Source organism: Urocitellus parryii, chromosome 4, assembly GCF_045843805.1.
Source record: "Urocitellus parryii isolate mUroPar1 chromosome 4, mUroPar1.hap1, whole genome shotgun sequence".
NCBI lineage: Eukaryota > Metazoa > Chordata > Mammalia > Rodentia > Sciuridae > Urocitellus > Urocitellus parryii.
The window spans coordinates 19,870,798-19,883,285 of record NC_135534.1 but is presented as its reverse complement, the minus strand read 5'-3'; the positions used below and the strand labels follow the sequence as shown (position 1 = coordinate 19,883,285).

At 41.2% G+C, this 12,488-nt stretch overlaps 1 protein-coding gene across 3 annotated transcripts in view; it reads right to left on the bottom strand.

Annotated features, from left to right (window-relative positions):
- Nup160 (nucleoporin 160) overlaps positions 1-7,278 on the bottom strand; it is a 54,444-nt gene extending 47,166 nt beyond the window's left edge. For 2 of the 3 annotated variants that reach the window (XM_077797455.1, XM_077797456.1), the window contains exons 1-5: positions 7,156-7,256; positions 6,776-6,887; positions 2,960-3,170; positions 2,194-2,416; positions 345-423 (exon numbers count right to left, since the gene is read on the bottom strand). In XM_077797455.1, coding sequence (XP_077653581.1) covers positions 345-423; positions 2,194-2,416; positions 2,960-3,170; positions 6,776-6,887; positions 7,156-7,255 — 725 coding nt within the window. In that variant the 5' untranslated portion in view covers position 7,256. Of the gene's footprint in view, positions 1-344; positions 424-2,193; positions 2,417-2,959; positions 3,171-6,775; positions 6,888-7,155 lie in introns of all 3 variants that reach the window. The other variant, XM_077797457.1, reaches the window with a different exon arrangement.
- Between the last annotated feature and the right edge of the window lie 5,210 nt (positions 7,279-12,488).

The following is a 12,488-nucleotide window of genomic DNA, read 5'->3' as shown; positions in this document are numbered from 1 at the left end:
TTTACCTTTTATATTGTTTCAGTTTATATTGTTTCCTTTATAAAGTTTCAAAAACTTTCTACTTCAGCAATTTTACACAAAATTGGTTTTGGTTAAATTAGGGCAGAGCACCAAACCGAATATTGTAGGAATATAAACAGCCAGTTTCTGCTGTCAAAGTCCAATCACAGATAAAACAGACACTGCAGTCTGATTTTTCTTCAGACAGAATGTGCTGGTATGTAGACTCTTCTCTCCAGTGCAGTGTGTGCCTTGGAATAAGACTATAAACACAAGGAGGTGCTGACCAGTGCAAAAAGATTATATCCCCAGGCCCTCTGATTTACCTGCCAGACACCACTTACCTGATAGCTGTTGGCATCCACCCTGTGAGCAATCGCTGCATCACTGAACTCTGTTTCAGTTCCACAATGGACACTATACCTGCAATAACAGCCAAAGCAACTCTTGATCATACTTAAGAGAAACCCAAAGGCAAGATGACATAACAAAACAAGGCTTTATAATAGGTGACAGGCTTCTACATTTTTGTATTGACAGTTTTAGGATGCACCTTTTCTACATGTCACCCTAAAATATAATAAATTATTACTGCATCAAAAAAATAGATATTGGGCTGGGGCTCTAGCTCAGTAATTGTAGAGCACTTGTCTAGCACAGGTGAAGCACTGGGTTTGATCCTCGTACCACATAAAAATAAAATAAATGTTCACTTACTATAAAAATATTTTAAAAAATAGATATGAATTCCCAAAATGTTTTGTTAATTTTTGCTTACGTGCCCCACTGCTGTCACTCTAACTTCACCTTTAGGAACATGTTGCCATTTACAGACAGTAACCTTTGCTACCACTCAGCAGAATCATTTCACTGTTGCTAAAACAAAGTGCCCTTCACGTGCTGGGTAGTTCTAGGTGCTAGGGACAGCAGCAAACGAAATAAACTACTCATGGAATTTACATTTCATTGGGGGGAGTTAAATTAAGAAGAGTGGTAACAAGTACAGAAAAAAAAAATAAGAAAAGAGTATAGAAGACTGCTGGTGAGTTTCTGGGGAGGAGAGTTTGAATGTTAAAAAGTAGTGAGGGAAGGCCTCACTGAGGTGACACTGAACTGGTAGCTGGCTATCCCAGGCAAATGCCCCAAGTACGTCTGAGTGTTTTAAGGAGTTGTAAGAAAGCATGTGGCTACTGGAGAGATGAAGGGAAAGCACAAAAAGACAAGGTCAGAGTGGCAGCAGCAGAGTGCTGTAAGTTAATCTAAGGACTCAATTTATTCAGAGTGGAGATAAACACCCTCATTGGACAGCTCTGAGCAGTCCAGTGACATGTATCAACTAATGTTTTAAATGCATCAGTCTGCCTGAGAAACTCCTGAAGAGAGATAAAGAAATCTGTTGAAACATTTAGGAAGCTAATTCAACACTCCAGGAAGAGATAGTGGTGCCTTGGATATCAGTAGATAACCTTTATTCCATTAATTATAAATTCTCAATCTGAGGGTGGACAACTAGTCAACTCCTTTCTACTAGAGGACTTAGAATAGGCTGTCTTATATTTATGTTTTCTATAATCCAATGTTTTATTGTTCCTCACCCACTGTCCAAAACCCCTTGGGTAAAAGTAAAGCATCAGGAACTCATTAGGTAAACAATGAACAACCAATGCAGGAGCAGTATAGAAGCAATTCTTGTGTTGATGGTGGTGTCAAACTTTTAGAAGGCCTGTTTTTTGCACCCGTGGGTACTAGGAATTGAATCCACGGTACTCAGGATGTAGCTATACCATGGAGGTATATCCCTATCCCCTTTTAAAAACTTCTGGGATAGGATCTTGCTAAGTTGTAAGGCTGACCTCAAACTTGTGATCCTCCTGCCTAAGCCTGCCTTCTGAGTCACTGGGATTACAGGTGTGTACTCTCATGAGTAGCCAAAGGTCTGTTTTCATGACAATATCTCTTTTTTCTTTCTTTTTGTTATAGTATTGAGGATTGAACCCAGGGCCTCATGAATGTAAACACTCTACAAATGAGCTTACTCAGACCCAGTATTTCTTTCTTTTTTGTTTCGTAGTGCTGAGGATTGAACCCAGGTCCTTATGTATGACAGGCAGACACTCTACCATTAAGCTATATCCCCAGCCTCCCCAATATTTCTTGATTAAAGTTGAATCCATGCTCAATTCCCATTCTTACCAGAAATGTCATGAGGAGGTAGTTTAAGAACAAAGATGCCCCCAGAAGCAGATGGGAGAGCAAACAGCGCCTCCCCATCACTGCTAAGCCAGGCTGCTGAGGTGGTAGAATTAGGGCATAGTCCAGGTACTGTTGGAATTAACTGATAGTTGCAAGGATCCCTGAAATCAACTTTTCCAATGTCAGTGAATATTGACTGCATCTGACTTTCGATTACCAACTCCTATGAGTAATGAAAAAGAAAAATCTTTTAAAGTCACAATAACTTTGAATTTTGCTTAGTTTCTCTCAATTACTTAAAAAAAAAAAAAAACTTTTAAAATAAAAAAATTAAGATTCAGAAGAAAGTAAATTTTTTTTTTTTTCATGTCAGGGATTGAATCCAGAGATGCTTAACCACTGGGCTGCATCATCTTTTCAATTTTTTGTTTTTTAATTTTGAGACAGGGTTGCTCAGTTGCTTAGGAACTAACTAAATTGCTAAAGCTAGCTTTGCATTTGCGATCCTTCTGCCTCAGTCTCCTGAGCTGCTGTGATTACAGGAGTGCCCATCATGCCCATAGCAAAAAACTTTCTTTTTAAAGAATGCTATTTTGTGAACTTAAAATGTGTATCTGATTATCTAAAATTGTAACTACCAAAGTATCCTTGTTGAGGACTAACAACAAATCCAAATTTCCCCAATTCCAAAAAATATTGTTCCTGGACTTAATTTTTGAGAACTAGAATAATTTGAGAAATAAGATACTATAATTAACCAACTTACATTCCTATACATCCGGGAAGGGTGTGGTAAAAGTAATCTGTGCACTGTTTGATTGGTTAATATTAAGATTATCACATGATTCTGGGTCTCTGAGACATAAACCCCTCCAGGTAAGATGTTACAATTCTGGAATTTTAGGCGAACTGCATTATTCAACAGATTTAGGTCCAGTGACTCCTCCACCAGCTCCAATATATCTGCGGAGATCTTCCTGTGGGGGGAAAAAAAAGACATTAAAAAAAAAAGTTTATGCTTTTCTCAACAACTGCTGCACTGAAACACACACACACATACACACACACCCACACCAAAGTGAATGCTTCAAATTTGGAAATTTTGGATAAAATTCAGACCACTTACCAGGCATGGTGGCACATACCTGTAATCCCAGCAATGTGGGAGACTGAGGCAGGAAGATTGCCAAGTTCAAGGCCAACCTGAGCAACTTAGGCCCTAAAGCCAACTGATCCTGGATTGGAATCTCTAAAATTGTGAGCCATATTAAACCATTTATAAGTTGATATTCTCAAGCCCATACAGTGATAGAAAACTAAAACTTGTGATTTGTTAAATCTTACTGCTTTCCTCCTCCTGACATTGTTCCTTCTCTTCCATTTCTACAAACTGGTCACCCTTGTGAAACTATAGCTATACCTTCAATCCATGTACTCTGCATCTGCAGACTCAACCAACTAACTACTGAAAATTTTTCTTTTTTGGTGGGGGGGTGAAGAGGACTGCATCTGTACTGAATACGCACAGCCCTTCTTCCCTAAGCAATGCAGTGTAACAGTTATTATATAGCATTTTTATTTTATTGGGTATCATGAGTGATCCAGAGATGATCTAGAGAGGTTATACATAAATTATATGTATACTTGCAAATACTCTGCCATTTTATATGAGGGATGAAAGTAAGCATCTGCAGATTTTGGCATCCACAGAGTTCCTGGAACCAATTCCCCAAGTACAGATGGTCAAATGTCCTGTAGCTTTATCCTTGGTACCTTCTTCTCAGCAGCATCAGTGACTGTTAAAGGCTTCTCTATCTCTTGCAATGGCCACATCTATCTCAGAATAATGAAATGGACCCTTTCCTGAAGCAAAAATGTCTCCATTGTCCTACAGTTACCATTTGATTTCTCTGCTTCCCTTAGAGCAAAACTCCTTGAAAGAGCTGTCCTATACCCACTCACTTAAGCCTCTATTATTGGAGCAGATCCTGACAAGGTCACCAAAAACTTCCATAATGCAAAGGTCAATTTTCGTTTCTCTCGTTACCTGAATTATATAGCATCTGACAACTTTTTACTCTCCTCCTTTTTGAAATATTTCCTTTAGCTTCTGGGACATTACTCTCTCTGATTTTTATTTTTGGTACTAGAGATTGAACCCAGTGACACTTTACCACAGAGCTACACCCCCAAGTCCTTTTTATTTTGAGACAGGGTCTCACTAAGTTGCTAAGGTTGGCCTCAAACTTGCGATTCTCCTGCTTCAGCCCACTTCACTCTGACTCTCACCTTGGCAGCTACTCTCTTTCACAGGTTCCTGATCATCCTAACTGTTGGAATGCCATAGATTCAGTCCTCAGCTCATTTCTACACAAGTATTCTCAACTAGGGTTGATTCTACCGAATTCCCAAGGATTTAGCATTACCTAGAGAGATGTTTGTTACAACTAGGGAGGTAAGATGGGGGTGGGGGTTGGACATGTTATTGGTTTGTAGTAGATAAAGGCCAGGATAATGCTCAACACCCTATACCCGACAACAATTACTTATCTGGCTTCAAATGTCAATAGTTCAGAAGCCTGATTTATTCACTCTTTAGGTGAGCACGCTCATTATAAAGCTCTAAGTGCCATCTAATGACAACAATTTCCAAATCTGTATCTTTAGTTCAAACCCTCTATGAAATTACTGACTATTGCTTCAATACTTTCTCTTGGCTACCTACTAGGCATTGTAAATTAAACCTGTCCAAAAGAGGATTCCCAGGCTCAACAAATTAGGGGTAAAATAAAAAATAAAACCCACTTGTTGCATTTTATCTACACTCTTTTTCAACTCAATTAGAAGTATCTCTAAAATTTCCAGATGCTCTAGCCAAAAATCTGGGGTACACGCTGTATAGGATGCAAAATGAATTCTAATAGGGCTGGGGTTGTGGTTCAGAGGTAGAGAGCACGCCTAGCATGCGTGAGGCACTAGGTTCGATCCTCAGCACCACATTAAAAATAAAATAAAATAAAGATATTGTGTCAACCTACAACTAAAAAAATAAATGTTTAAAAAAATGAATTCTAACAAATTCACCTTGAAAACATATTCACAATCAGAACATTACTCACAGACTACCACCACCATCTGAGCGATCATCAACTCTTATCTGGATTGTGTCTTCCCACTCCCACCTTTCCCCCTTCCCTACTCTCTTTTGAGCACAGTAACTGCAGCAATACTTTAAATCATGACATTCATCCATTTAAAACACTCCAGTGGCTACCTCTTATCTCAGGGACAAAGACTTAAATAACCAACTAAGCCTTGATCTGGTCTGTGGCTATCTCTTTCTTATTATTAACCCTTTGTTCATGCAGCTGCAGACTCTTGGTCTCTTATTCTTTTTTGAGACAAGGTCTGATCTCAGTAAGTTAGTAGGGCCTTGCTAAGTTGCTAGGGCTGGCTTTGAATTTGTGATCCTCCTGCCTTAGCCTTCCAAGTTGCTGGGATTATAGGTGTGCACCACGGCACCTGGCTAGATTGATCATTTTTTAAGTATAAAAATCCAAAATTCTCGGGCTGGGGGTGTGGCTCAAGCGGTAGCGCGCTTGCCTGGCATGCGTGCGGCCCGGGTTCGATCCTCAGCACCACATACCAACAAAGATGTTGTGTCTGCCGAGAACTAAAAAATAAATATTAAAAAATTCTCTCTCTCTCCTCTCTCACTCTCTCTTTAAAAAAAAAAAAATCCAAAATTCTTAAAAGTGGCCTCAGTGTTCCTCACAGTCTGAGTCCTGCCTCTCTCTCTTCAGCCTTGGCATTCTCACATCACTTTATTTTACCACAGCACTTATGCCACACAGACTTTTGGTCAGTTGCTCAAATCCGCCAAGTTCTTTCCACTTTAAGGCTTTTGCATAGAGTGATCATGCTTGCTGAATTGCTCTTTCCCACTCCCTGGAAGTGCCTGGCTAACTTTTCATCCTTCAAATCTCATTTTAAATATGACTTTCTACATCCTTCCCTGCACTGCCAATGTTCAGTGTTCCCACTGGCCTCTCACAGCCATTACACTTTTCCCCTAGAGCAAGTATGAAAATATGTATTTACTTATCTATGTTGAGGTCATTTGTTTAATGTCTTTTTTCTTTCATGAAATTGTGGCACACAAAGTGAGTCTACACGTATTCTTCCACAAGTACGACATATTGCATGATGAAAATAATAGTTTTTATTCATCATTTCATCCCAGTACCCAGCACAATGCCTCATATGTAAAAAGCTCAACCGCACATCAGCAGAATGAAGCTATAAAGACCATAAAAACATAATAGACTCGTGATTATAAAATTGGTCTTCAGGGCTTTAGCCCTTAAGCTATATTCCCTGTTTTTACCACTGTCAGGCAGGTGCCTCTCTTAGAACTCTGTATGTCAAATTTTCCCGATTCTAACATGAACAGAAAACAGTCTTTCTCTTTTCCTAAGTGTCGATTACTACTCGACAGGAATGCCGCTTCGGGAACTGTGGCGATTATCCGTACACCAGACAATTCTACCTTCCAGTGGGGTTTGGAGAACACAGCACTTACCAATGAATGAATCTGTTTCTGGTGACGGACAACAACTTGCCGCTTTCCACATAGAAAAAGCCCCCTGCACTCTCACTGTATTTAACCGTTCCAGCCACGGGATTTGTAGTCCCTGCAAAATGAACCTGGTCAGCCTGTACACGTGGTACGAAGGATGACAAATACTGAGGAAGCTGAGGAAGCAGAGTGTGACGAACTGACAATCCATACAAAGGGAAGGGGAAAGGAGGGAGAAGTTAGACGCCAAGGAAGCTCTGATCCAGAGGCTGTGGGCATGTGCACCTAAAATGATGAACCGGGAGAGGGTCACCGATCTGGGGACCCATTGGAGGAGAACGAGGGGAAGGATCGGATCGCGCCCTCCCTGGCCACCTCCGTACCAACGCCGCAGACTGTGAATTCTCGAAAGCGCCTTGGCCTTTCGCGCTCGGTCCCGCTTAGCTCCACGAAGCTCCGTTCCAGGGATCCCGCCGCCGCCATCTTCCCGCCGCCGCCGCGAGGCCCGACGGGACACGGGCGGGCCGCGCAGTCGTCGTCACTTCCGGGGGCGGGGCGAGCGGAGCGGCAGACAGGTGCTGCGACCTGAAGCCGGGAAGGCGGGTCTCTGGATTCTTTGTGGGTCTTTCACCGGAGAGTGAGGGTGGGCGCTGAGGAAGCCGCCTCTTCCCGCTGGACCTCCGAGCGCCGGGCTGGGAGGCGTGCAGAGGACGCCTCAAGGCAGGGCGGGGCAGGGCTTGTTTCCATTTTAAAAATCCGAACTGGGCGGGGGGCTGGGCTGAACCGACCCGACGGACCACCTCCGGGGAGCCCGGGCCTCTCGGTTACTCTGCGAGAACCCGAGTTTCCGCTCGCCTCTCCGCCGTTAGGTGTCCATCTGCAAATCTCCGCCCGGTGTCTTTATCTTTACCCTTCAGCGACACGTGTGGTGGTGGAAGGAGAGAAGGACTTTTTGATTTCTGTTGGATTTTTCCCGAAAGGAATTTGTAGTGTAGTGAAAATTAACGCGTTCAGTTTGACATGGATGCTGCAGCCTGCTGAGGTTACCTAAATGATGCTAGCTTGCAAATGTGAAAAGTATTTGCCTTTCGTTTCCCCGCTTGGTTTTTGAAGGAGTAGAACGTGCTCGATATTGAGGAAAATACTAATTTCCTCTTTCCCCCCTTTCCTTAATGATGGCCAATTTTAAGCACTTGTGTAACCTTATTACCAGTGACGGCAACTAGCTGTTACCATTCTCATTCATCCTATTCTGACCATCATTCCACCTCACTTGCTGAAGACACCAACTCCAGCAAAGCATTCCCCTCATTCCCCCTGCAATCCTTTGTTCTACCACCTTGCCACAATCTCTAGCTTCCTTGGTGTTTCCTTCTTGTCCTACTTAACTTCCATTAAATTACTTCTTTGCCTAACTCTCATCGTATTCCATTAAAAACTACAATTTCGATTCAATCCAAATCTGTAGTTGAACATGGATGTATACATCCTACTAACATGCCTCTCCCTTCATCAGGACTGAGTCTCAATGGGGTCCTTGATGCTTCCCAGAAAACGCTTTCTATTTTCCTTGTCCATTTATTGCCTTAGATGAGTATTTCATAACTCCTCTAACTGCCAACACTTCCTCTTTCATCCTTGCTCTCAGCTTGCTTCTTCATTTAGAAAATTAAAGCTATCAAAAGAGATCTACCACTTCTCCCCAGTACCAATATCTGTACCCATACACTTTGCCTTCCTTTCCTGTTGGTATATAGAGAATTGAGTCCCAGTTTTATGGAGAGGCAACCTTTCTAATTCTTTCTTAGATCACCTCACCTGCTCAAGGACGTTGCCCTAGCAATTCTCTTGTCCGTCTACATCTTCGATATCTCCCAAGTTGTTTCTCTAAGTATATAAACATGCCATTATTTCTCCACTTCAAACAAGCCCTCAATTGGCCTCCATTCTCTTCTTGTACCCCATATTTCTGCTCCTCATTACTCAACAAAATTTAAGATCACTTTTCTCTCATTCTCAGTTAAACCTGCTTTTATCAGGTTTTGGCTCCTTGTGCCCTACTGCAACTGCTTTTTTCAAGATTACCAAACATATCATGTTACTATATCTAAGACCAAATTAATTCTCTTTGTGTGTGTGTGTTGCATTTGTGCATTGAACAAACCTACAAGGGCTTCTTGCATGCTAAGCAAGCACTTTACCATTGAGTTACATCCCCAGTCTTATTTTAAAATGTTTTGTTTTGAGACAGGGTCTCCATAAGTTGCCCAGGTTGGCTTTGAACTTTTATTTTTTATTTATTTTTATTTTTTATTTGTATATGACAGCAGAATGCATTACAATTCTTATTACATATATAGAGCACAATTTTTCATATCCCTGGTTATATACATAGTACATTCACACCAATTCGTGTCTTCATACATGTGCTTTGTATAATAATGATCATCGAATTCCTCCATCATTAATTACACCATGCTCCCTCCCTCCTTCCACTCCAATCCTTCTGCTGTATCTAGAGTTCATCTATTCCTCCCATGCTCCCGCTCTCTATCCCACTATGAATCAGCCTCCTTACATTAATGAAAACATTCAGCATTTGTTTTTGGGGATTGGCTAACTTCACTTAGCATTATCTTCACTAACTCCATCCATTTACCTGCAAATGCCATGATTTTATTCTCTTTTATTGCTGAGTAATGTTTCATTGTGTATATATGCCACATTTTTTTTGTCCACTCATCTATTGAGGGGCATCTAGGTTGGTTCCACAGTTTAGCTATTGTGAATTGTGCTATTATAAACATTGATGTGGCTGTGTCCCTGTAGTATACTGTTTTTAAGTCCTTTGGGTATAGACTGAGGAGAGGGATAGGTGCGTCAAATGGTGGTTCCAGTCCCAGTTCTCCAAGAAATCTCCGTACTGCTTTCCATATTGGCTGCACCAGTTTGCAGTCCCACCAGCAGTGTAGTGTACCTTTCCCCCCCATCCTTGCCAACACTTATTGTTGTTTGTATGCATAACAGTGGCTTTGAACTTTTTGATCTTCCTGCTTTAACCTTTCGAGTAGCTGGGATTACAGACATTATAGACATGCAACAGGAGCTCTGACTCTGGGAATACTTTCTTCATGTGGCTTCCGTACTCTCCTAACTTTTGTGTATTTCACTGACTTTCTTTCTTTTTTTTTTTTTTTAAAGAGAGAGAGAGAGAGAGAGAATTTTTTAATATTTATTTTTTTAGTTTTCGGCGGACACAGTATCTTTGTTTGTATGTGGTGCTGAGGATCAAACCCGGGCCTCACGCATGCCAGGCGAGCGCGCTACCGCTTGAGCCACATCCCCAGCCCCTCACTTTCTTTTTAGACTCCTTTCCCAGTTGCTTATTTTTTCCCTTCCTTGATGTCGGGGTGTCCCAGAGTTCCATTTTTGGTCTTCTTTTCTGTCTACGTAGCCCCTTGGGGACTCATCTAGTCTTCTGGTTTTAAATGACAGATTGCCATATGCTGATAATTCCCAAATGTATGTTTCTAGTCCAAACCTTTCCTCCAAATTCTACATTTATATATCCAACTGCCTATTCTGTATCTTAGATTTAACTAAGACTGAAGTTCTGGTATATACAAAGCTGTAGTCCTAATGTCTTCTCCAACACTTATTCCTAACTTATTCCTCCTATCTCAGTTACCAACATCTTTCCAATTGCTCAAGCCAAAATCCTTAGAGTCATCTTTGAATCTTATTTTTCTCTTATCTAATATCCAGTCAGTCAAAAAATTATATTGACTCTGCCTGTGAAATATAGCTAAAATCTAGTTAGGCTTGGTGGCACATGCCTGCAGTCCCTGCTACGTGGGAGGTTGCGGCCAGCCTGGTAACTCAGAGAGACTCTATCTCAAAAAACGAAATGATTTGGGATATAGTGGTAGAGGGCCCCTGAATTAAATTCCTAGTACCAAAAAACTAAACAAAGAAAAACCAAAAAACTAAAATCCAGCCATTTTTTACCTTCTCACCTGCCATCATCTTGGTCCAAACTGCCACACTCTCATCTGGATTATTTTAACAGCATCCCAAATTGCCTCCCTGCTTTCTATTCCTCATCTCTTACTTCTCTACTAGACTCCATACTCCAAGAATCATGCCTGACTCATAGGAGGCTTTCAGCAAATATGAATGAATGAATAAATGAATGAGGAGTAGTCCAGGCAAGAATTGATGAGACCCTGAGTGGAATGCAGAAGAAGGAATTCGGTTTTTTCTTTTTATTTAATATTTATTTTTTGGTTGTAGTTGGACACAATATACTTACTTTATTTATTTGTATGTGGTGCTGAGGATCGAACCCAGGGCCTTGCACACGTGAGGCAAGTGCTCTACTGCTGAGCCACAACCTCAGCCCCAAGTTTTTTCTTTTTTATTATTGAAAATTTTGTTATTTATTTGACAGATTATTTCTGAATTAATAAAAAAATGATAATAACTTGTATATTCATTTATTCAAAACATTTTCATTAAGCACCAAGTAGAACAGTTTCCAATCTTTTCACCAAAAACACTTTTATCATTGAAAGACTTCCTCAAACTTAGTTTATTTGGGAGGGGGAGGTACCAGGGATTGAACTCAGGGGCACTCGACCACTGAAACACATCCCCAGCCCTATTTTGTATTTTATTTAGAGACAGGGTCTTACTGAGTTGCTTGGTGCCTTGCTTTTGCTGAAGCTGGCTTTGAACTTGCGATCCTCCTGCCTCAGGGCCTCAGCTTCCTGAGCCATTGAGATTTAAAAAATATATATATTATGCTTACATCTTTTTAAATACCTTTATTTTATTTATTTTTATGTGGTGCTGAGGATGGAACCCAGGACCTTGCACGAGCTAGGTGAATGCTCTACTGCTGAGCCATAGGCCCCAACCCCATGAGCCATTGAGATTACAGGCATGCACCTCTAAGCTGGGCATTTATTTAGGTTTTTAATCAAGAAACATAAAGCTGCCCATCAGAGCTTTTAACTAACGTGAGATGACTAGGTTAAACCCTTATGAGCAAAAAATAACTTTTAAGTTTTGACCTATACATTCCAACCAAGGGGATATGCTGGCCTCAGGATGGTCATCACAGGTCATAGGTCCACAGGGCAAGTATCATCCTCACATCTCACAAACAAAATGAGTAATACATATATGCAAAGTGAGTACAAAATATCACATAAAATACATTTCATTTATATTCCAGTGGAGTAATGCCTAGTTCCCATGAGCATACAATACAGCAAGGGGCTCTAACCCCAAGACAGTGGAAGGAATTAAAGTCCTGTGCCCTGGAATGGAGTGGAGGCTTCGTGGACAGGTGGCATCCAGGCCAGGCCAGGAACATGAGTGGATATTGAGGCATGTGGGGAGGGATCTTCAGGGATGGAGAGAACAAATGAACCAAGACATAGCCACAGACCTACTGAGTATTCAGAAGACAGAGGAATGTTTGTACCGGCTGAAAGAATGTAAGCTAAGAGATGCATAAAATAGAAATAAGAAAACCTCTTCGGCCAAGAGGATCCACATGCTTTCTCTGGAGGTGAGGTAGCTGAGGATCACTCTGCAGGTTACCCTCCATACCAAGACCCTAGTCTCTAGGAATCAAATCCATGAGCAAGAACCTTCCTTCGTGTAAACTGCCTTTTCTCCAAAAAGTAAAATAAAAATGCAAGCAAAA